Source organism: Cyprinus carpio, chromosome A12 (genome assembly GCF_018340385.1).
Source record: "Cyprinus carpio isolate SPL01 chromosome A12, ASM1834038v1, whole genome shotgun sequence".
Classification (NCBI taxonomy): Eukaryota; Metazoa; Chordata; class Actinopteri; order Cypriniformes; family Cyprinidae; genus Cyprinus; species Cyprinus carpio.
The window spans coordinates 785,877-812,458 of record NC_056583.1 but is presented as its reverse complement, the minus strand read 5'-3'; the positions used below and the strand labels follow the sequence as shown (position 1 = coordinate 812,458).

Sequence of the window (26,582 nt, the reverse complement as noted above, 5' to 3'; positions counted from 1 at the left end):
TCACTGATGGACTGGAGTGCTGTGGATTACTTGTGGATTATTGTGATGTTTTTATCAGCAGTTTGGACTCTCATTCTGACGGCACCCATTCACTGCAGAGCATCCATTGCTGAGACACTGATGCAATGCTACATTTCTACAAATCTGATGAAGTTCGGCTGAACTATCCCTTTAATGTGCATTCCTGTAGCTTTCAAAGTATGCACTTTTAAAACTACAGGTTCTTTACCTGGCATTGATGGTTCAGTGAAGAACCTTTAACATCCACTGGAAACTTTCCATTGTACAAAAGGTTCTTTTTACTAAAAAAGGTTCTTTGGGGAACCTATTTTTAAGAGTACAGTGCCAGCAACCCAGAGGTTATGGGTTTCATTAATAACTGAAGAAATGTATATCTTGAATGCAGTGTAAGTCACTTTGGATAAAAGTGTCTGCCAAATGCATAAATGTTAATATTTTTGCATTTTAAATAAATAAATAAGAATAACACAATGGTAAGTCTGTGAAGCCTATATGAAGTGTGAATATATGAATAAAAATGAGTGATTTTATTTTTAAATCGGTTGACGGATATGTCTACTTTTCTGTGTCTCAGAAATCCAAACTTGTCAAGATAACATTAAACTAAGACACTATATTAGACATTTTCCCAAAGTTTATCTTTTAAACATTTTGAGAAAGATAAACATGATTCTATGTCTCAAACTCATGCAGGGTTGCATGCAATAAAAGCTATTTCTAAAACACCACAAATCCCAAAGTGTTATACATCTGATTTAAACAGCTTTTTTACATACAGCAAATAATTCAGAAAAGGTATTTTTGGGTGAACTATCACTTTAAAAATGAGGTTCGTGAACAGCCCCAGTAATGAGGCCCAATCTTGATGTGTGAAAACATGGATTCACAACGTAAGCATGTGGGAAGATTAGTTTTGCTTTGAGATGTTTGCACATTTGACCTGACACAGCGTTCTTTAATGATCCCTATCAACATTAATTCACCTATCCACCGCTCACCCTGTTCAACGGTCCACAATAATTACACTAACGACCTTAAAAACCATCTACTGTAACCCTATTCTCTGATTATACAGTACGTGCAGCAGAGGAGGTTATGAAGCTGTCTGAGTCGAGTCTGTGTGTATCCGTTCACTAGTGCGAGGCATGTGGCTAATGGAGCATTAAGGATTAATGACAGCCTCGTTAAACTCTCATTAGAGCTGATCCTCAAGATGCACATTCATTGTTTACTTAGTCAATATTAGCCAGAGGGAGCAAAGCAACATGGGAACATCTAAATGCATCACCTTAGTATTTAAAACAGCACATTAAACAGATAATTGGAGTTGCTTTGCAGTTAGGTAATTAAATCACCTAATTACTCAAGGGTTTATTGAGATAATACAAATGGCAACAGATGGTATCAAACCTAAAAGCATCAGATTTATAGAAATGTAGCATTGCATCAGTGACTCAGCAATGAATGCTATGCAGTGAATGGGTGCCGTCAGAATGAGAGTCCAAACAGCTGATTAAAAACATCACAATAATCCACAGCACTCCAGTCCATCAGTTAACATCTGGAGAAGACAAAAGATGAAACAAATCCAGCACTGAGATGTTTTTAAAGCGATAGTTCACCCAAAAATCTTCTCCAGATGTTAACTGATGGACTGGAGTGCTGTGGAGTGCTTGTGGATTATTGTGATGTTTTTATCAGCTGTTTGGACTCTCATTCTGACGGCACCCATTCACTGCAGAGCATCCATTGCTGAGACACTGATGCAGTGCTACATTTCTACAAACCTGATGAAGAAACAAACTCTTGGAGGGCCTGAAGGTGAGAACATTTTCAGCAAATTTTCATTCTTGGCTAAACTATTCCTTTAAAATATCATTCAAAAGTTGCATGCTCACCTGTAGTTTAACTCTCACACCGTCAATGCTCAGCACCTTATTCTGCAATAAAAGAGAAAAGAAAGATCAGTCTTGCAAGTTATGGATTTGAACAGCTCCCTGCAGATGTCTCATTACCGTTTAACTTTGGGTCACTGAGCACAAGTGGTTCGGCTTTCTGGAAAGCACTGCAGATCCATCACACTTTAAAGCTGAGATGTCAGCAGAGAGTGTGGCACTTTCGACTTTGAACTTTTATTAAATCTCCAGAGATGCAACTACCATGTTACACAGCTCTGTTCGGCTTCAATACAAAAGTCCAAAAATAGGTCTTTACTTCTATGAGCAGTTTATAGGAGCATTCTTTTAAAAATAAATTAATATTTTTATTTATCGAGGACTCATTGTATTGATCAAAAGTGACAGTAAAGACATTTCTAAATGCTGTTCTTTTGAACTTTCTATTCATCTGTGAATCCGGAAAAATTAAATGCATCACAGTTTCCACAAAAATATTGTGCAGCACAACTGTGTTCAACATTAATAATAATCAGAAAATGTTTTCTTGAGAGCAGCAAATCATCATATTAGAATGATTTCTGAAGATCATGTGACACTGAAGACTGGAGTAATGATGCTGAAAATACAGCTGCGCCTCACAGAAATAAATTACAGTTTAACAGAGATTCACACAGAAAACAGTAAACTTTTGATCAAATAAGTACAGCCTGTGTGAGTAGAAGAGACTTCTTTCAAAAAACTTTTGAATGGTAGTGCGTGTGTATTTATATACAGTATACTTAATAACGTATAAATAATATCATGCCACTACATCCAATTACAGTCACTGTCCATTTAAAACTTTAATTACATATGCAAGCATGTGTAATTCTCAAATAACCACAAATATATATATATATATAAATTCAAAGTTTAACATTGACAGAGACATTTAAATCACACATTTACTTTTTTGATGTGTTGTTTGCAAAATAAAAATGCATTAACAGTAAATGTTTTCCCGCTTTAAAATGTAGTTTTTTTTTTTACTTAGTTCACAGTTTACTTTACAGTTACTGACAGATTTTCCCAGTGCACACTCCAAAAAGACCCAACTAACTGATTATAAAATCTGATGGCGTTTATTTTAATGATCAGTTCATCCATTAGTTGTTGCATCTTTGATGAACATTAATACAAACCCTTGAATTTCACTTTCTATCATCTTTCTAGCAACATTCAGTGTTGATCTACAGAAGAACCTGTGGGGAAAATGCCACTATGATGGGCATCATTTCCTCTTGTCATGCTTTAATTTTGAAAAGGTCTGTTTCTAGGCCTTCTGGGAGATGATGTTGATCTCAGCGGATGGAGAAGAGTTGATCCACACATCCTAATCACTGAATACTATACACTTTCATTACACCGTCGCGGTCACACCTAATGATGAGTGAGAAAACGAACACCATTTTGAACAAACACCATCATCACACAGCTGTTTGCCGACTCATTGAGTTCAAGGCTAATAAAGTCAGGGCAGGCCTGTTTTATTTCACTTTTGTATTTACTGTATATTCCTCAGTTGCAGCTGGAGATGGACGTCAGGTTTTTCTGCTTGAGTAGGGCTAAAAACATTAAAAACTATAGCTAACAACTGCGCTGTCATCTTCAGCACCAAGGACAAACTCTTGGCATGTCTTGACATCAAATTGCTGCAGTCGCACACATTAAATTGGAAGGTGTGACACTTTCCTAAAAAAGCTCTGTTTTGGACTCTGCTAAAGCAGCGGGATGTCAGGACTCGGGTCAGTTCAGCTGTTATTGAACCAGAATATGACGGTAGTTTCTGGTGATGCATCATAATAAACCTGCTGTCACACTGAGCAGCAGAAACTCATGTGACACACTGGGAAAGTTTAATTCAGGACCAAACAAGAACAACAATAGCAACATGAGAAGCAAAACGCCACACATTACAGTAATTTAACACGGTTAAGAGAGGTTCTGAGGCACTATGCAAACTGTTACAGTTTAAAACTAGTAACAGCAACAACAACAAAAAGTATGCCAATAAAAGTATGGTTTAAAAAATTAAATAAATAAATTGCCAATATTTAAATTATATAGGACTATTTAATTTATTCTCTCTCTCTCTCTCTCTCTCCCTCTCTCTCTCTCTCTCTCTCTCTCTCTATATATATATATATATATATGTATATAAACCAATATGGCACCGATATAATATGCATCCCTTGTTCTATAGAAGTATCTGCATGCCTTATTAAGGTAGAATATATGATAGCATGGCTCATTAATATATAACAAGTGGCATAGATGTGTCATTTTGAAATGGCCTCAAACTCAGATCATCCAATTAGAACAGACTCGGATCTCTTCGATTTATAATTCATCACAGTCCTAGTTTGACTCCATGTGATAATAAGCTGACAGGGCTCACTGTAGTCTTAGTAAAGGTGGAGGTCAGACTCGTCGTCTTTCTTCTCACTCAGTGAAGGTGATGCTGCATGTGCTCCAGGTGTACTGGATTGTTAAGGAAGACGGGCTCTAGACACTCGTTAGTTTGGATCTCCAACGGAGAGTACAGTGAACACCTACACTGCTGCCTTCTGAGACTGAGAGCCAATTACATCTGCTTATATAAGACTCTCGATTCACTGTGTCATCAGATCTGCATAGAGACACAGCCAAAGTCTTCAAGACAAACACTTGAGAGAACAGAGTTGTAAACGAGACCAGAAGTGTGATTAAACTGGATGACAGGAAAAGAGAAAATCAGCAACAGAATGAGGAACTGATTTATTTTCCGCTCATTTGAAATTAAGCACACGAGTGGAATAATTAAAAAAATAATTAAAACATAAATATATACTTATATATTAAAATGAGATATTTTTAATAAAAAAATAATAAATAATAAAATTTTGTGTGTACATATATATACACATTTAATTATTTTCAGCTCATTTTAAATTAAGCACATGAGTGGATTGTGAATATTCATCTGCATTATTATTAGATCCAAAGCGAAGCACAAGCAGCATATGCTTTTACACACATCTGTGCATGTTTACATTGGGAAGAACTGGCCTAATGAACCTAATTAAGTGACAGAGGAGGCTTGTGTTAGTGCGTGCCTGTAGTCTCTCAGCAGGTGACACTATCTTCAGTCCTGACAGCTACACCAGCAGCACTGAAAGGCTCATTTATTTAATGATAGTTTTGCCTCTTCCTGTCATCATACAGGATGATTGATGGGTGAAAATAGAGCCGTTATAATAAAACATCATCATGAGTGCAGACTGATGATGATGATGTGCTAAATTGATGGATTGATTAAAGTGAACTTATTTAACGCTTTTGGAGTCTATTTTTCTATTATTACCCTTTAGTGTATTATCACGCTATATATTTTAGATTTACCCACACTAAAAAAAAAAAAACATTCTAAAACAAAAGAAAGTCTAATTGGTCACTGTGCATGTCAGTCTCAGTCATTTCCTGTGTAAGTGGGCGGGTCTTCGACAGATTTAATTTAGTATGTGTGTGTGTGTGTGTATGCTTCAATAAATTCTGGCTGATGTAGCAAAACATTTTATGTATGTATGTATGTATGTATGTACGTATTTATTTGTTTGTTTGTTTGTTTGTTTGTGTCCAAAACCCAAATAAAATTACATTGTCTTAATAAAGAACATATACATTTAATATATATTTTTATATATTATATTTTATATATTATATTAAATATATACTATTTTATCTAAATTAATTTTTACTAAATATACTCTATTTTGCCTCAGTGTTATAATAGTTAACTACAACTAAAAATAAGCTAAAACTTAATTATATAAAAGTTATATAACTTAATATGTAACTATATATATATATATATATATATAGTATAGATATATATATATATATATATATATATATATTATAGATATATATATATATTACTTCAAATAAAATAAAAGTTAACTGAAATTATAATAATAATAATAAAAATTTTATTTCAGCTATTTTCCTTGATGTACTAAAATCACTAAAACTAAAGCTGAAACAAATTAATAAAAAACTATTTAGACATTTACATTACATTTACATTTAGTCATTTAGCAGACGCTTTTATCCAAAGCGACTTACAAATGAGGACAATGGAAATCAATCAAAAACAACAAAAGAGCAATGATGATATATAAGTGCTATATAACAAGTCCTCAGTTAGCCTAAACACAGTATAACCGTAGCAAGGGCTTTTAATAATATAATAAATAAAAAGAAAACAGATAGAATAGAAAAAGAATAGAGCAAGCTAGTATTAGAGGTCTTTTTTTATAATTGTATAATAAATGAAAAGAAAATAGATAGAATACAAAAAGATCAGAAAGGTAGTTAGATTTTTTTTTTTTTTTTTTTAAATAGAATTAGAATAGGTGAGTGAAAAAGTTAAAGGGTCAAATAAAGATGTAAGAGATGATTTTTTTTAAGCCGATTCTTAAAGATGGCTAAGGACTCAGCTGCGTCGGATTGAGTTGGGCAGGTCATTCCACCAGGAGGAACATTTAATTTAAAAGTCCGTAAAAGTGACTTTGTGCTTCTTTGGGATGGCACAATCAAGCGATGGTTCACTTGCAGAACGCAAGCTTCTAGAGGGCACACCATAACTCTGAAGTAATGAAATTTAGGTAAATTGGTGCAGAGCCAGTGGTGGTTTTGTATGCAAACATCAATGCCTTGATTTTATGCGAGCAGCTATTGGTAGCCAGTGCAAATTGATAAATAGAGGTGTGACTTGTATTCTTGTGGCTCATTAAAAATTAATCTTGCTTATTAGCCCGGCGTTCTGGATTAATTGTAAAGGCTTGATAGAACTGGCTGGAAGACCTGCCAAGAGAGCGTTGCAATAGTCTAGCCTGGACAGAACAAGAGCTTGAACAAGGAGTTTGTGCAGCATGTTCGGAAAGAAAGGGCCTGATCTTCTTAATGTTGAATAAAGCAAAATCTGCAGGAACGGACAGTTTTAAGCAATGTGGTGCTGAGAAAGTTAGCTGATCATCAATCATAACTCCAAGGGTTTCTGGCTGTTTTTGAAGGAGTTATGGTTGATGTGCCTAACTTGATGGTGAAATTTGATGAAATGATGGGTTTGCTGGAACCACAAGCAGTTCTGACTTGGCAAGGTTGAGTTGAAGGTGATGGTCCTTCATCCAGCAAGAAATGTCAGACTTAGACAAGCTGAGATGCGAGCAGCTACCGATGGATCATCAGGATGGAATGAGAGGTTAGTTTGAGTGTCATCAGCATAGCAATGGTATGAAAAGCCATGTTTCTGAATGACAGAACCTAATGATGCCATGAAGACAGAGAAGAGAAGTGGTCCAAGAACTGCGCCCTGAGGCACCCCAGTAGTTAGATGTTGCGACTTGGACACCTCACCTCTCCAAGATACTTTGAAGGACCTATCTGATAGGTAAGACTCAAACCACTGGTTGAATACAGCTCGTTCAAGTGTTTTTGCAATGAAAGGAAGAAAGGAAACTGGTCTGTAGTTCTCTAAAAGAGATGGGTTGAGGGTGGGTTTTTAAGCAAACAAAAACCAATACAAATGATGAAAACAACAAAATTACTAAAATTTTAGCTAAAATTAACATGATAGCAATTTAATAGAAATAGAATACAATAGAAAATATAAAAATAACATCTAATTTAAAATATTACCAAACTATGATAGTATCCCAATGATACTAAAATAACACTGTTTTTCCTACTGTTTTGTCTAAATAAATGATATGTATTTAATATGTATTTTATAAATTAAAAATACACAAACCTACTGTTTTAGTAAAGCAGTGAGTTTCGTCATTATCAGCTCAGGCTCAAGTGTATCTACATCAAACTAACCCTCGTATAAATGATGAATATCACAGAATAATATTCAATAGTCCATTATCCACAGCACCATATTGTTCATCTTTGGAAAGGTGATTAAATCCAGTAAATGCATTAAGAAGGCCTTGATAATAGCTAAATGCCCCACATATAATGATAATGGGTCTGTTAAGGGTAAAGAATGCATTTATAAAGTCTCTGAAGATTGACTCACGGATAAAAAGCCTTAAATTAATCAGTAATGCTAAGTGACCTTACACTGCAGAAAAATATCCAAAACTTAATAACTTAATTTCAGCTGCAGCCTTACGGTTTAAGTTCGATAAAATTGGATGCACAAGTCATTCAAACTCATATTTTAAAGCAACTGAAAAACATATGTTGCCTTGGCTTTTATCATTTTTGAAACATTATAATCAAATTGGTTGTGCACTATAAAACAATTGAAAACTTTTCAAAGTCGCAAACAAAAAGATTACATGGAGTGCAATTTACAAGAAAATACTTCCTCTTGTCTACTAGCAATTTCTTTTTTTTTCAACTTTTTTTTATAGTCGCATATATATATATATATAATATATATATATATATATATATATATATATATATATATATATATATATATATATATATATATATATATATATATAGCTCACCGATATATATACACACACACACACACACATATATATATATATATATATATAATATATATATATAGTAGTTTAAGTCTTTGGTTCTTTTAATTGTGATGATTTTGGCTCACATTTAACAAAAACCCACCAATACACTATCTCAACAAATTAGAATATGGTGACATGCCTTTCAGCTTATCAATTCAAAACACCTGCATAGGTTTCCTGAGCCTTCAAAATGGTCTCTCAGTTTGGTTCACTAGGCTACACAATCATGGGGTGGACTGCTGATCTGACAGTTGTCAAGAAGACAATCATTGACACGCTTCACAAGGAGGGTAAGACACAAACATTCATTGCCAAAGAATTAGGATTGTCAAGCAAAATCGATTCAAGAATTTGAGTGAACTTCACAAGGAATGGACTGAGGCTGGGGTCAAGGCATCAAGAGCCACCACACACAGACGTGTCAAAGAATTTGGCTACAGTTGTCGTATTCCTCTTGTTAAGCCACTCCTGAACCCCAGACAACGTCACAGGTGTCTTACCTGGGCTAAGGAGAAGAACTGGACTGTTTGCCGCAGTGGTCCAAAGTCCTCTTTTCGGATGAGAGCAAGTTTTGTATTTCATTTGGAAACCAAGGTCCTAGAGTCTGGAGGAAGGAAGAAGCTCATATCCCAAGTTGCTTGATGTCCAGTGTTAAGTTTCCACAGTCTGTGATGATTTGGGGTGCAATGTCATCTGCCTGGTGTTGGTCCATTGTGTTGTTTTGAAAAACCAAGTCACTGCACCCCGTTTACCCAAGATTTGTGGAGCACTTCATGCTTCCTTCTGTGGACCAGCTTTTTGAAGATGCTGATTTCATTTTCCAGCAGGATTTGGCACCTGCCCCCCACTGCCAAAAGCACCAAAAGTTGGTTAAATGACCATGGTGTTGGTGTGCTTGACTGGCCAGCAAACTCACCAGACCTGAACCCCAGAGAGAATCTATGGGTACTGTCAAGAGGAAAATGAGAAACAAGAGACCAAACACTGCAGATGAGCTGAAGGACACTGTCAAAGAAACCTGGGCTTCATACCACCTCAGCAGTGCCACAAACTGATCACCTCCATGCCACGCCGAATTGAGGCAGTAATTAAAGCAAAAGGAGCCCCTACCAAGTATTGAGTACATGTACAGTAAATGAACATACTTTCCAGAAGGGCCAACAATTCACTAAAAAATATTTTTTATTGGTCTTATGAAGTATTCTAATTTGTTGAGATAATGAATTGGTGGGTTTTTGTTAAATGTGAGCCAAAATCATCACAATTAAAAGAACCAAAGACTTAAACTACTTCAGTCTGTGTGCCTTGAATTTAATACACGAGTTTTACAACTTGAGTTGAATTACTGGAATAAATTAAATAAATAAATGAAGTCGCATATAACTTAAAAACAAAGTTGAAATTGGTTAAACTATTTTGAGGTAAAGTAATGGAAAAACACATGTTGCCATGACTTTTCTTCTCATTTTTTTTTAGCAGTGCACAAGGTCCAGAATCACATTGATTTTATGGAGGAAGCTTTTTTTGCATACAGTGAACACAGCTGAAGTATTCCTGCAAAGATCAGTAAGTGAGGATGAGCATTATACGTCAGACTGACATTACAGCTGCAGGAGGCAGAGAGCAGCTCAACGCTGTCCTGATTTAATTACCGGCAGACACCTGGGCTTCTCAGCGGCACAGATACACACATTTATCATTTATGCAGCTCCAGTCTCTCATAGATTTCAGACAAACTAGCTCTCTTACGCATACATTTCACTGCGCTTAGTAAATAAACTCCAGTTAGTCCAAAATGCAGCAGCTAGAGTTCTTACTAGAACCAGGAAGTATGATCATATTAGCCCTGTCCTGTCAACACTGCACTGGCTCCCTATCAAACGTCGTATAGATTTTAAAATCTTGCTTATTACTTATAAAAGCCCTGAATGGTTTAGCACCTCAGTATTTGAACGAGCTCATGTTACATTATAGTCCTCCACGTCCGCTCCGTTCTCAAAACTCTATCAATTTGATAATTCCTAGAATGTCAAAGTCAACTGCGGGCGGCAGATCCTTCTCCTATTCAGCGCCCAAACTCTGGAATAACCATCTCTTTAACCTGGCTTACACATAACATACTAATACACTTCTAATATCCAAATCCGTTAAAGGATTTTTAGGCTGCACTAATTAGGTAAACCGGAACCGGGAACACTTCCCATAACACCCAATGTACTTGCTACACTCGTTAGAAGAATGGCATCTACGCTAATATTAGTCTGTTTCTCTCTCTATTCCGAGGTCACTGGTAGCCACCAGATCCAGTCTGTATCCAAGTCAGAGGGTCACTGCAGTCAACCCGGATCCAGTACGTATCCAGCCCAGATGGTGGATCAGCACCTAGAAAGGACCTCTACAGCCCTGAAAGACAGGCGGAGACCAGGACTAGAGCCCCAGATACAAAGATCCCCTGTAAAGACCCTTGTCTCAGACGACCACCGGACAAGACCACAGGAAAAAGATGATTCTTTCTGCACAATCCGACTTTGCTGCAGCCTGGAATTGAACTGCTGGTTTCGTCTGGTCAGAGGAGAACTGGCCCCCCAACTGAGCCTGATTTCTCCCAAGGTTTTTTCTCCATTCTGTCACTGATGGAGTTTCGGTTTCCTTGCCGCTGTCGCCTCTGGCTTGCTTAGTTGGGGACACTTCATTTACAGCGATATCGTTGACTTGATTGCAAATTATTATTGCACAGATACTATTTAAACTGAACTGAGCTGCATGATGACATCACTGATTCAATGATGAACTGCCTTTAACTGTCATTTTGCATTATTGACACTGTTTTCCTAATTATTGTTGTTCAGTTGCTTTGATGCAATCTTTTATGTTTAAAGCGCTATATAAATAAAGATGACTTGTAGCTTATACAGTAATATCTGGTGCAGGGATTCTTTTCTCATCATGTTGCTATTGCAAATAGGGCCAAATTTCGATACCTAAGGGGTTAATTTATAATCATGCTGCATAAGACAATTTATAGGACTTATACTCCGCTTTTAACCCTAACCCTTACCCTAACATTCAACAATCATAAGCCATGGTTTACAGCAAAACTCAGACATATTCGTCAGGCCAAAGAGCATGCCTACAGAAATACTGACAGAGTCTTTTACAATCAGGCCAGGAACACACTGAATAAAGAGATTAGAGTGGCTAAAAGAAGATACGCTAAAAAGTTGGAAGATCAGTTCACTTCCAATGACTCAACTTGAGTGTGGAAAGGGCTGAGAGCCATCACAAACTACAAGACACCATCCCCCTGCACTGAGGCGAATCAACGATTTGCTGAAGACCTGAATGAGTTTTACTGTAGATTTGAAACCCCCCACACCCATTCTGACCATCTCCCTACACAACTGTTAACACCTCCTGCAATCCCCCTCTCCCCCACTCCTGCACTTCAAATCAGCGAGGATGATGTGTGCCAGGTCTTCAGGAAGAACAAAAGAAGAAAAGCACCAGGCCCAGATGGTGTTACACCAGCCTGTCTGAAAAACACTTACCAACCAGCCCCCCCACATCTTCACACATATCCAAAACATATCTCTAGATGTGTGAAAAGCCCCCCCCCTCCAAAAACTCCACCAACAACCACCCCACAAACAAACAAACCCAAGATATCAGGACTTAATGATTACAGACCTGTGGCTCTAACATCTGTCGTCATGAAGTCGTTTGAAAAACTGGTTCTAGCTTATCTGAAGGACATCACTGGACTCTTACTGGACCCCTGCAGTTTGCTTACTGAGCAAACAGGTCCGTGGATGATGCAATCAACATGGGACTGGACTTCATCCTGCAACATCTGGACAAAACAGGGACTTATGTGAGAATCCTGTTTGTGGACTTTAGTTCGGCTTTCAACGCCATCATCCCAACAGCCCTCCAGACCAAACTGACCCAGCTCTCTGTTCCTAGCTCTATCTGTCAGTGGAGTGGATTACCAGCTTTCTGACAGGTAGGCAACAGCTAGTGAGACTGGGGAAATTCATGTCAAACAGCCGCCCCACCAACTCTGGTGCCCATCAGGGATGTGTTCTCTCCCCACTGCTCTTCTCGCTGTACACCAACGACTGCACCTCTAAAGACCCCTCTGTCAAGCTCCTGAAGTTTGCAGACGACACTACAGTCATCGGCCTCATCCGGGATGGTGACAAGTCAGCTTACAGACAAGAGGTTGAGCAGCTGGCTGTCTGGTGCAGTCTTCACAACCTGGAGCTGAACACGCTCCAAAGAGTAGAGATGATAATGGACATTAGGAGAAACCCCCCTGCACTCCCCCCACTCAACATCATAAACAGCACTGTGACTGCAGTGGAGTCATTCAGATTCCTGGGAACCACCATCTCTCAGGACCTGAAGTGGGGACAATCACATTGACTCCATTGTTAAAAAGACCCAACAAAGGTTGTACTTCCTTTGCCCGCTGAGGAAGTTTAACCTACCACAGGAGCTGCTGAAACAGTTCTACTCAGCCATCATTGAGTCTGTCCTGTGCACTTCAATAACTGTCTGGTTTGGTTCAGCTACAAAATCAGATATCAGAAGACTACAGAGAACGGTTCGTACTGCTGAAGGGATTATTGGTTCTCCCCTGCCCACCCTTCAAGAACTGTATACATCCAGAGTGAGGAAAAGGGCTCAGAAAATCACTCTGGATCCCTCACAACCAAGTTACCCCCTTTTTTAACTTTTGCCATCTGGCCGATGTATGTATATATATATGTATGTATGTATGTATATATATATATATATATAAACATTTTTTTTTTTTTTTTTTTTTTTCTCTGTGTTGTTGTCTCTTTGTACTGGAAGCTTATATCACTAAAACAAATTTCTTGTATGCGCAATAAAGCTCTTTCTGATTCTGATTCTAATTCTTTTACTCAAAACTCACTTTAAACCACCATCGAATGTTTGCAATAACTCCCGATTGCGATCTAATGTGTGTTTTGGCGATATAATGTTACTGAAATATGTTATTTGTAGCCTTTAATATCAAGCTAATTGCAACACCTGCTTAGCATTTATTAAAACTATTTGCACTGATTTATTGTGTCGGTTACATATTGTTCCTTTGTGCAGTGGCTCAGGAGATCAGTCTTTGAGTCTGTAAAAAAACTCAAGCTGAAAAAATAAAACCAAAGTTTTCTAGGCGTTATTTGAGTATCACTCAGACACTATTATAGTTTAGATTTTATTTATATTTTGAATTAGCTTTCATTTTAAATGTAGGTAAACCTTAAGTATTTTTTTTAATTTAATTTATATATTTTATATTTATATTTATATAGTATATTTATATTTATTTTTTTATTTTATCTTTATAGGTTTAATTTTATTTTAAATTGTAGTCATTTTGGTATAATTAAAGTATAATTTAAATTAAATGATACCTTGGCAATTAGCAGAAATAAAATACACAAATCAAATTTAAAAAATATTGTGTTTGTTGTTTTGTGTGTGTGTGTGTGTGTTTTATTTTGAGGTTTACTGTTTTCATTTTAATGTTGATTAAAATTTTAGCAATTTAGTTTTTTATATCTATATTCTAACGTCTGTTTTTATTCATTTTATATTTTAGTTTGAATTATTTTAGTACAAGTTACTAAATGCAACTAAATGAAAATGAGAAATGACACCTTGATAATTAGCTAAAATAAAATAAGTTTTAAGCTATATATATATATATATATATATATATATATACATATACAGTATATATAGTTAAACTAAATGAAAATAAAATGTCTTGGCAATTACTGTAGCTGATAATAAGTTAAACATTTTATTTATATTAATTTTATTTCAAGAGGCAAAAGGTTTTGTTTTAGTTTTTTTGACTCTGATAACCCTGTCATGCATCTCTGTAGAGCTCCTCTTTGAAGAAAGAAATAGTAATGAGAGACTTACAGACTCTGAAAGCTCAAGCTGTAGTTTCACTTCTTTCTCTCATGCAACAGTCGCAGCAGTTTTTGAGCACTTTTAGTCTTTCTTCTTCCAGGTTTTTCCTGCATCTCATTATTAGTCCTATGGACATGTAAAGCTGCTGAAGCCCCCGTCATTCTTTTTCCATCTGTTAATATGTTTTGGAAGACTATTAGGGCTGGGTAATATATATTTAATATTTAATTGATTTGATGGTGACATAAAGTTAAGCAACATCATGAATATTGCAATGTATGTGTATATATATATATATATATATATATATAAATATATATATATATATATATATATATATATATATATATATAATGAACCTTTCATTTGCCCATTAAGTTTTCATGAGAACATCATTATAGTAAATTTGTGACTCAAGAGCGTGTGATAGCATTTGAATGGAATTCATTTTAATATCGTCTCTGATTTAAACTTCGCAAAGAAAAAAAAAGAAAAGAGTTTGAGTTGGGGAGTTTGTTACTAAGTAAATCAGTTCAAACTGGTGCTTCGAAGAATCGATTCAGTGAACACTGATTCATTTGAATCATCATTCAAAATAATGTTCGGGTTTGGTAAGATTTTTTGTGTTTTTTTAAAGTCTCTTATGTTTACCAATGCTGCATTTATTTTATTTATTTATTTTTTATTCAACATTATGAAATATTATTGCAATTAAAAAAAAAAAGTTTTCTATTTGAATACGTTTTACTTTTTTATCTGTAATGGCAAAGCTGAATTTTTAGCGGCTATTATTCCAGTCTTCTTTTTTTTTTTTAACTGTGTTTTTTTTTTTATCTATTTACATCATCGCTGCATGTCATTTACATCATCTGTACATGAAAAATGCACTGAAAAATAGCAACAGAACAGTGTGACTCATCAATCTTTTCATAAGTCTTCAGCATGACGAGTGCTGCATATCCTGGTCATCTGTTGAGTAACACTCGTTTGGCAGGGTCTTAACGAGAGAACAGGTCTGTGATGATCTGAGCTGCAACCAAGATGCTTCAAAGCTCAGCCTGAGAAGATGAACAGATGCCTGACTGACACAGATTCACTCAGACAGTCTCCCAGACATCATCTTTTTTTAATAATTATGTTTTTGCAAAGCATTTTTTTCAATACATGACATTGTTTTCATGACAATTAACATTTAAAAATAAATAAAATCATTACTATAGACATTTCACAAAATGTATCTATAGTTCCAGCAGTAATATTTCAGTGAGATGCTAAAATTATTATTTTAATTAGATTTTATTTTCAGATTTTCTGTTTTCATTTTCACTTTAGTTCCATTTTTAGTATTTTTGTTGTGTGTTTTTGTCAGTGTTATTAGGCTTTGTTTTTTATGTCTTTTTAATTGTATATTTTAGTTTTAGTTATTTTAGTGCAAATTAAACTAAATGAAAATGAGGAATGTTGCCTGTAAAGGTCTTTATACTTTATTCTATTTAAGTTTTAAGTTTAAGTCTTCAGGAATTTCACAAAATTATTTGTCTATAATTTCCGTATTTTTTAAATTAATTAGCTAAAATATTGTGCATGTGTGTATACACTTAAAGTACTGAAAATATCAGAGAATTTTTAGCCTGTGGCGGAAAAAAAATAAAAAATTATATATATATATATATATATATATATATATATATATATATATATATATATATATATATATATATTATATATATAATCATGGAACATTTAATATCTGTATATATACATACATGTCACTCTTGATTAAAGGCTGATTGAAAAATATTCTTATTAAAAAAAGTATTAATTCATACATTTTACTGAAAATATCAGAATTTAAGTTTAAATTTGTGATTTCCAGGCATATAATTAATAAATAGAAAATATTAGATATATAATTATGTCACTGATGGGGATCAATAATAATTTAAAATTTAATTTATAATAATAAATTATAATGTGAAATTCTATTTCAAATCTATTTGGTTTGAAAATCTTTTTCAATAAAACTATTTTTAAATGAGTTTCTTTTACACAAAAAAACTATTAATAAAAAAATATGAATATGTAAGCAAATGTAACATAGTAAATAAAAGTTATATTTTGTGGTAATGAACAAAAATGATCTACTGCTAGCAAATTATATATATATATATATATATAATATATATATATATATATATATATATATATATGACTATGTAGTGACTGCGGGTGAGTGAATGGACACTCTCATAATCAAACCTAAAGGCCTGCACTGTTCGGAAGCTGACAGGTGCTCATTAATATTCATCAGATGCAAAAAGACACAAAAGCTGCTGGGCAGGGCCAGCTGTCACTCAAACTCTCAAAACCCTGACAAAGCAACTTCTCATGAATATTCATCGGCACACGGTTGTAAAAACTCCAAGAGTTGATCAAATGCCTTTGCACATTTCCTGATTTCCTGCTTTATGTGCAATTAAAATAATAATTAATTTAGTCTGTGAATGTATTAATGCTACCATGTGAACCACTAAACGTATTTGCTGCTCTGCCATTTGCTTAATTGTGCACAAAATAGTGTAATTGACCTTTTCAGCAGACTTTAAATGATTGATGAAATGACACTTTGCCTATAAACAAGCATGCGGCTCACTGTCTATGCATTCATTCACATCGACGTGTTTCATGACTTAAAGCAGAGCTCGACAATAAACAAGGCCTTATTGATGAGTTCAATATGACAAACCAATCAGTAATATTTTGGATTCATTTTGCAAGTATTATTTGTAAACGTAACATTTTTTGAAAAAAATAAATAAAAAAAAAACTACACTGTACATAAAAAAAAAAAAAATCAAGACTGTTAATAAATCAATGATCACGGGAATTCATTTTACAAGAAAATATTATTCCTGCCTTTCTACTTCCAAATATCAAATTTAAATCAATGTGTTACTTATTCTTTGTAATTCATTTTCATTTTAGTATTAGCTACAATAATACACAATATATACACATTAAATAAGTACATTAAATAAACATAATAAATTAAAAATCACTCATTTAGAGCTATTAAACTTAAATTATGAAAATAGATATACATTTTAAATTGTATAATAACAAGGTATATTTTTGTGGTAAGGTCAGTAATGAATAAAAATCAACTACTACCAGCAAAATAAAACAAGAATAATAAGACTTGCGAAATATGAAACCCTAAAATAGGACACCATCTTTGCACTTTAATACTTTTATTTAAAATGCATATCCAGCCCAATCCATAATACTAGATTTTTCCAGAAGGCAGAGTGCTGAACCGAGCCATGCAGCGATTACACGTTCTCACAGCGGCACTGGAAGCAAATCTCATTAACGGACAGAAAATTTGTCAGATTCATAAGAGTTGGTCGTTAGGTTAGTTGCACCTTTGAGTAATTAACCATTTCCTTTAAAGAGGTAATTATGTGTATCAAGGCAAATAATCACTGTATTCGTCCCTGTCTGTGAAACCAAAGGCAGGAAGAGCGAGGTACAAACACACACCGCTAATTAACTCTCATGGCATTTGTGGGTTAATGGATTGACAAGCATTAAAGAGTTTGCATCAGTTTATTCTGCTAAACTGAGTGTGAAAGGTACTCTGTTTGTTTGTGTTTTATCATTTATCATCAGTCCAGTCTGAATGATATTATACATCATCCCAGAAAACACACATAAACATGCATGTTAAATGACAATCCCACCTACTTCCATCAGTATGTTCTAACAAAAATCCAACAAACATTATCAACTCTATAACAATAGTCATCACATATATATCATCATGTGTTTTATCACAATCATAAACAAACACGTTTAACATGTTTCTAGTACAATTTAACCCCTAGTACATAGCATGTCTTAACATGTTGCTAGCATGTTCTAACATGTTGCCAACACATTTTAGCATGTTGCTAGCATGAGTTAGCACAGTGTTAGCATGTTTTAACATGTTGCTAGCATAATTTAACAAGTTTAACATGTTTCTAGTACAATTTAACCCGATAGCATGTTTTAACATGTTGCTAGCATGTTTTAACATGTTGCTAACACATTTTAGCATGTTACTAGCATGAGTTAAGACAGTTTTAGCATGTTTTAACATGCTGCTAGCATAATTTAACGTTTAACATGTTTCTAGTACAATTTAACCCGATAGCATGTCTTAACATGTTGCTAGCATGTTTTAACATGCTGTTAACACATTTTAGCATGTTGCTAACATGAGTTAGCACATTGTTAACATGTTTTAACATGTTGCTAACACATTTTAGCATGTTGCTAACATATTTTAGCATTTGGCTAACATGAGTTAGCACATTGTTTACATGTTTTAACATGTTGCTAACATTATTTAACATGTTGCTAGCACAATTTAACATGTTTTAACATGTTACAAGTAGAATTTAATATGACAGCATGATTTAACATGTTGTTAGCACAATTTAACACAATAGCATGCTTTAACATGTTGCTACCAGAATTTATCACGATAACATGTTTTACCATGTTTTAACGTCGCTAGCTTGATTTATTAAATGGCTAGCATGTTTTAACCTGTTGGAAGCATGATTTAGCACGTTGTTGGCATGCTTTAACATGTTGCATGAATAAAGAGTTTGCAGTCAGTTTATTCTGCTGTGTGTGAAATGTACTCTGTTTGTTTGCGTTTTATCATACAGGTCTGAAAGACATTGTACAACATCCCAGAAAACACAAATAAACATGCATGTTAAATTACAATCCGAACTACTTTCATCAGTATGTTTTAGTATGTTGCTAGATCGTTAACATGTTGCTGACATTTTAGCATGATTTAACATGCTACTAGTATGATTTAGCAGGTTGTAAGCATGTTTTTACATGCTAGAACATGATTTAGAATGCTAGCATTATTTAACAATAATATGTTTTAGCATGTTTTAACATATTCGCATGATTTAGCACATTGCTAGCATGTGTTTACATGTTGTTAGCATGATAACAGAGTTTGTGGTCAGTTTATTCTGCTAAACTGAGTGTGAAATGTACTCAGAAAACACACATAAACATGCATGTTAATTCAGCGTATGAAGGACTAATATTGAACTAACGAGTCAGCTTTAAACTGAATGGATCTTTAATTTCCCAATTACCAGTCTGTCTGAAATCACTAGAGACACAGCTGATGTTATCAGACGGACCTTGACATTAAAACTAGCTTTTCGAGAGCAGCTGCATCTTGCTAATCTGTCATCTCTCTCTGTGTTAAGGTGAAAGAGAGACCCTGACAGATGAATGAGAGTCCCTGACTGATTCTTCTCCACGTACACATACAGTCTGAATCTCTCACACTCCTGCAATAGTACACTAATCAATGCACGCAACAATTCAAAAGAGACTTATGTGTAAAATTAGGGATGCATGTGTCGTCCAATGAAAGCAATTATCTGCAACAACAACAGATTGTTTTAAAACAGTCAGTGATCAAGACCGATTTCATCCTGTCAATCAAACGGGTGAAAAAACATCAGACTGAAGCTAGTGTGAATGTCTCTCGTGTAGAAGTTGCTAACTTGAATTAACAAGTTGCTAACACGTTTGTTGTTATAACAATATAAACCTACACGTATAGCTAACCTAAATAATTTACGTAAAGCCAGTGGTGGAGGTAACGAATTACAACTACTCACGTTACTGTAATTAAGTAGTTTTTCCGGGTACTTGTACTTTTTTGAGTATATTTTTAAAGCTACTCTTACTTGTACTTAAGTACAAATTAAGCAAAATAATCGACTTCGTTATTTTTTAATCATAGTTTGTTACTGAGTACGCCCACAATTTGAATTAATATTCAAACCTTTGAAGGCACTTCAGTAGCCAATAAAGACATCCGATAGTAAACGGACCAATAAAAGCCCTGATATCTGAAGCGGGAAAAGCGCCGCTGCAGCAGGTGAAGAGCTGATCAGACAGTGAGTGAGCTCAGCGTGATTTATGGACTCAAAGCTTGGAAAAACAAACTACATGGTAATGTTATCACAAATATCTATATTTTGATACCGATACTGAAATATCTTGGGGTTCCATTAGTCATTTTCCACAGTATCTACCAAATATACACCAATACAATCTGCGTTTGATACAGTCTGAATGTCTGCGCAGGATTGCAGGTATTCCGTATAATTTTAATCATTCCCGCACAAATGTGGCGAGCGCTTTATTGTAACATGAGAACACTGTCATGTAATCGCAGAAAACTGGATGCGAGCTCTCAAATATGCCTTATACAAATGAACTGCTTGTGTGCAGACTGTGTGCAGTCACGATCTATCCGTGCTTTTAACATAGAAATTATTTCTCTTTGCTCATGTATTAAACTTTGTCAAAAGTTATCAACCATTCGGAATAGATCCATACCTGACAGATGAAAATCCTTCTGGAAATCTTATTGGCTGTAAGTGAAATGCACCAGAAAGTCTTTAATCAAAGATGGTAAGTATGCTAGAAATGTTTTGGAATGGGATATTTGTATGATTTGTACATATAACTGCATCACTACTTTGTACAGAGTCACAGGTCAAAGCCATCTGATGTTCCATTTATCTAAACAAACAACATGCATGGCTCTTAAAACACTGCCTATGAAAATTCTGTATTGTCATATTTCGAGTATCTCAACTGAATTTCAGGTCATTTGTTTTATAATTTTATTACTGTGTACTTGTGCCTTTTTTTAAATTCAGTTCAGTTTGAAATCAAATTTGTAATCATGCTTGCTTTTGCTGTAAGCTTTTGCAACAAAGTTTTAAAGACACAAATAAACAGAATGAGCGAATGTTTAAGATTGAGATTTTTGTAATGGTAATTGATCAATATTTGTATATCTATATATGTAAATAAAAGCCTATATAAAATCTGTTCATCATATAAAGCGAATGTGTATTTTTAGAAAACTTGGATTAAGGTATTTAAAGCTTGAAATGATGATTGCCTTGAAAAAAAATGAATGAACAAAAAAAAAAATTGAGATATTAAAATATCTACATGGCAGTATACAGTATGTGGAAGCTTTGCCAATGTTATTAAAAATAATTAGACAGTCATCATGAAATCAAAAAAGACCTTACTTACTTTTTTTAGTGCACATTACTAGTTTTGTGGTGAACAATTAAACCATGGAAGTCAATACACCAGAAAAAAAAACTGTCTGGCGTCGCTTCTGCTCTGGAATGGCGTTCTTGCTCTGATGAAGTCAGTTTGATGGCTCGGGAGAATCCTCTTGTTAAGTATGACATAAGGACTGCTGTTTCCGGGTCCAAGCGTCTACTCATTTCACTTGAGAATACTATCTCAGCAGCCATTTATGAGCCCTATTTAATTAATATTACATATTTAAGCTAAGCATTTAAAAAATTGCTGTGCACACTACAGTCTCCATGCTCACAGTGTCTCGGACACTAATATTTTAGCTGAATCACTGTCTGGCCATCTGGGATTTCAGTGTGGAGATAAAGGGGTTATAATTTTTCAGTATTACATGACATCGTGGGTGTATATCAGCACAGTTGGGTGTTTTCTTGGGGCGTCTGGCAGAGCGTTAGGACCCATAAGTGGTGAAGCATGATGTCAGACATAACAACGTAGCAGATATTCTTAACCCATATCCAACTGTGAATCTGCTATGAGCGAGAGGTGGAGTGGAGGTGCCTCGCCCTTTATTCAATATTCTGTTTCACTTGGGTTGAGGCTAGAAGGGACACATACACTCTCAGAAAAAAAGGTACAAAAGCTGTCACTGGGGCGGTACACTTTTGTACCTTTTAGGTAATAATATGTACACTTTAAGTTCTAATATGTATATTTAAGGTACCAATCTGGACTTTTTAGGTACAAAGGTGTGGCTCTTGAAAAGGTACCGCCCCAGTGACAGCTTTTGTACCTTTTTTTTCTGAGAGTGTATGGCGCTACTGAGCATGCGCACACTGTACAACAATAATTAATATTTTTTGCATTATTGTAAGGGGTAGGTTTAGGATTTGGGTAGGTGTACAGTAGACATTAATAAAAAACAATATAATAGGTGGAAAATTATATTTTGTTGTTAGCTTCCTGTCGGAGCTGTATCCCTTCTAGCCACAACCTTTCACTTGGAAATGCATCATAACACTGAAGTCAATTGCAACTTCTGATTCACGGATACTTTACTATTGATATACTTCAAGGTACTGAAGTTAGAAATGCCTGTATCATGACCACTAAATTAAATACCTTTGCTATTATCCACAGATCTTTGATGTGAATGAATATTTTTTGGTAATTCATTAAATATATCGCCAGCTAAATGTAACTAGTACTCCGAGTAGTTTTTGAGAAGATTACTTTGTACTTTTACTTAAGTAATGTTTTGATAACAGTACTATTACTTGTAATTGAGTATTATTTCAGCAGTGTAACAGTACTTGTACTTAAGTTCAAATTTTCAGTACTCTTTCCACCACTGCATAAAACTTTGAAGTTTTATTGACTGTATTTACTGTGAAATGAAACCAGAGGGCTTCAGTATTAATAGGCCTGTGGTATTGTTGAAGTGTTTGTCTTGTTGCCAAAACGATTGTTCAAATCACAGCTAATGTCATACGAGGTCCCTCTCTAAAAACTCAACAGGAACCAATTTCTGCCAAAACAGCTCTGAAATCATAATAATGCACGAGGGATCTCCAAGCGAGAGAAGCTGCTATACTGTAATAAAAATAACCACAGTAACTATGGTATTCTGGCAGAAACTATGGTTACCATAAAAACTGTGTATATGGGTGAAAACACTGAGCTACTGACCTTCATTTAGAGACAAATCAAGACACAGCCGACACGCAAAGAGTTCTGAAATCTAGTTTCATTCAGTCCCGTGTGGATTTTCAGCCCTTTTTCTTTTACAAGAGAGAAAATTACTTAAACACGATTTGATTAAAATAATACTAATAATAATAAATAACAAGAAACAAAACAGTATTGTCACTAGCTTTAATAAAAAATTATAATTGAAAAATAATTAAAAACAAATTATTAATAATTAAACTTAAAATTATAATGATTTAAATAAAAATAATTTTAAAAAAGCAATCATAAAACAGATTTAATAATAATAATAATAATAATAACAATAATAACAATAATGCATGCTATATATATTTTGTTTTATAACCTTTAATAATAATAAATATATATACTAATTATAACTACTAAATTATAAAATAGTAGTTTCACTAGCTTTAATAATGATTATAATGAAAAATCTATTTTAAAACTGTAGTGTGATTAGCTTTAATAATTATAATATTTGTTTATTATTATTATTATTATTATTATTAATAATAATAATAATAATAATAATAATAATAATAGTTTTACTAGATTTCATAATAATGAAAAAAAATTGACTACTAATATTAATAATAAAAATATATAAAATGACCAAAGTGTAGTTTTATAAGCTTTAATAATAAATAAATAAATAAATAAAGTTTTATAAGCTTTAAAACTTTTCCAAATTGGGCTTATGTTTGTGAGAGAACAGAGGCTAACAGGCAGAATGCAGGTGTGTTGTAAAAAAGCAGGATAGGTAATTGATTTAAATGTCTAAGTACACTGTCTTCAGAAGAGTGTGTTCTACCTCAGTCCCCATCCCAATTAATCAACACCATCAGTTCATTACAGGATCAGCCAATCACCCAGGGACTCGCTCTCGCCTCCTTTCCTTCCTCTCTTGCCCTAAAAGCTGCTTAAATGATGCACGGAAATAAGCTGAAGCGCTGCGTTCTGATCTCTATGCTAAGCGCTGAACCTCCTCTGCTGATCTTTCAGCTCGAACGACTGAAGAAAGCGCTGATCACACGTGTGCTGGAGGACATCTGCGAATGGTTCAGAACAGCGTGCAGTTCTATCTGTGGAAATCAAGAGTCTGAGGGTGCGACCCACACCGGGTCAAACTACAAAGACCATTTGCACCAAGCAACATTTTCAAAAGATGCCAACCTGCTGAAAGTTTCTGCTTTCAATGCAGCGGCAGAGACTGTGAAACACATAAAAGACCTATTCATGGCACAAACTTCCAAGCAAAGCACTTTGGTCACACTTGGACCGCTTTTCAGAATCGGCCGTGGTACAGAATCATTGGAATTTTGGTCAACATAGAGTTGAAATTAAATGGAAATCTTTGCAGGACCATCTATTAGCTTGTTGGCATCACGGGTCAATGGTTCTGAGTGTTACACAGAAACACAGAGAAGTATCTAACCATTGAAACGCTTTTATAAACACACACGGGTCAGGGGCTCAGGAAAAAGATCACTTTTAACCCTCGTAACGCATTCGGGTCCATTTTGACCTGGAAAAGATATAAAAACATTTCTAAAAACTGTATGGTTTCTAGTAAGGGATTGGAAATTTTGCAAATGGTTTAAGACCCCTCAAAATACAGATCATATGTTTATTTTTTTGAGTTATTTTTAAAGAGATATAACCATTAAAAAAACACATTTCGTGCTCGGGTCATTTTTGACCCGGGTATGTATAGGGTATCATTAGATGTTAAAAAATACTTTTGTAAAATGATCTATTAAGTTATATTAGTGTCAAAAAACTTCTGTGACCTATATTCAGCCTTTTCCCCATATCTCACATACTTTGGGGCCTGAATTGTGTTGATTGACAAGCCACTGCAGCAACTTTTTCATCTGAAAGTTAAAACAAGTCAAATGTATTTATTTATTTATTTATTTTTGTTGTTAGGTTGCTTTGATGTTTTGTTAGAAATAAATTTGTAGGTTTCATAAATTTGGACCGTTTTTGAGCAATCATGAGTTATAAATTCAAATGAATTGAATTCATTTCTTTTCATTTCAATAGGATTGAAATTCTCAGATGATATGTTCTTAGTAATTTCATACAATGATTCAAATAAGATTTCTCATCAATATTGAATTAAGAGAGAGAGAGAGAGAAAGAGAGAGAAAGAGTGTACCATAGATGGGTAAAAACATAGTAACATTCAAAACTTTAATATGTTTTTCAAATTCACTCACTAAAGAGAAGTTGCCAATCAGATACAATATGGTTTTAGTTGAAAAATATTAAGTTGACTTTTATAAACAACAATTCTTGGGTCTGAACGGACTGGGAACATGAAATTTGCATACAGATTTTGATTGCATTATAAGGGTTAATGGACTTATTATATTTTATCTTAAAGTGAAGGTTTTCAGTGGAAGGGTTAAAAGGGAAGTTAAAATAGTTACAAATGATTTTTTGGAATTCCATTTCTCTTAGAGCTGAATTTCATGTCATATCAGAGCTCCTAAACAGATTACACACGCTGTCACAGTATCTTTAAGTCTGTGCCTGCTTCAGAGGACACAGGGTTTAAGTCTGAGACGGCAGCTTTATCTTTGGCTCTGACAGGATGTCGGTTTTGAACACGCTGTCTGTCTGACGGATGACACTCGCGATAGGATTATTTCAATCTGCAGAAGAGAGATCCAGAAATTACACAGCATATGTGAGCGGAAGCGTCAGGGTTTGTCAGTAAAGCGAGCAGTGAGGCACACATATGCTGAAACAGATGCACACGACTGGTTAAACACCGCAAGCGTTTGAGCCAAAGCTCTGCCGCCAGTTCCTTTAGCACACATTAAACATCCATCATGCGCTCGCTGATCAGCTCCATTAATTGCTGCAGGATGATCACATAACACTCATACTGAACAAAGACTGCTAGAGAACAACATGCTCTCATTTGCAATGCTGGATTATTAATTCAAATCTTCCTAAATAAGGACATTAAAAAACTTTTGTCGCACTTATAATGCAAGTCAAGGATTCTTGAATAAAAAGCTCATAATTTAGTTTTGCATAAGCATTTTTCACCTTCTTTCTGTTTTGTTACTTCACCTTTAAAGTTACAATGTAACGGAAGTTATTTTCTTCTTCGTATTGTGACGTATAGCCAACTGAAATGTATTATCAAAAAAGAAAAAAGAACAAGTTATATTTTTATTAAAAATTACAAGATCTAGGAAAAAAACTAAGGTTTTTATCATGCATGGATGAAGTCTTCCCAGTAAGA

General features: G+C 34.6%; 1 protein-coding gene across 1 annotated transcript in view; it reads right to left on the bottom strand.

Moving 5' to 3' along the window:
* The window catches only part of LOC109054890 (ras-related protein Rab-26-like), a 57,708-nt gene that overhangs the window by 9,740 nt on the left and 21,386 nt on the right, over positions 1 to 26,582 (bottom strand). Inside the window, exon 4 of the mRNA XM_042768253.1 lies at positions 1,920 to 1,961. Coding sequence (XP_042624187.1) covers positions 1,920 to 1,961 — 42 coding nt within the window. The remainder of the gene's footprint in view (positions 1 to 1,919; positions 1,962 to 26,582) is intronic.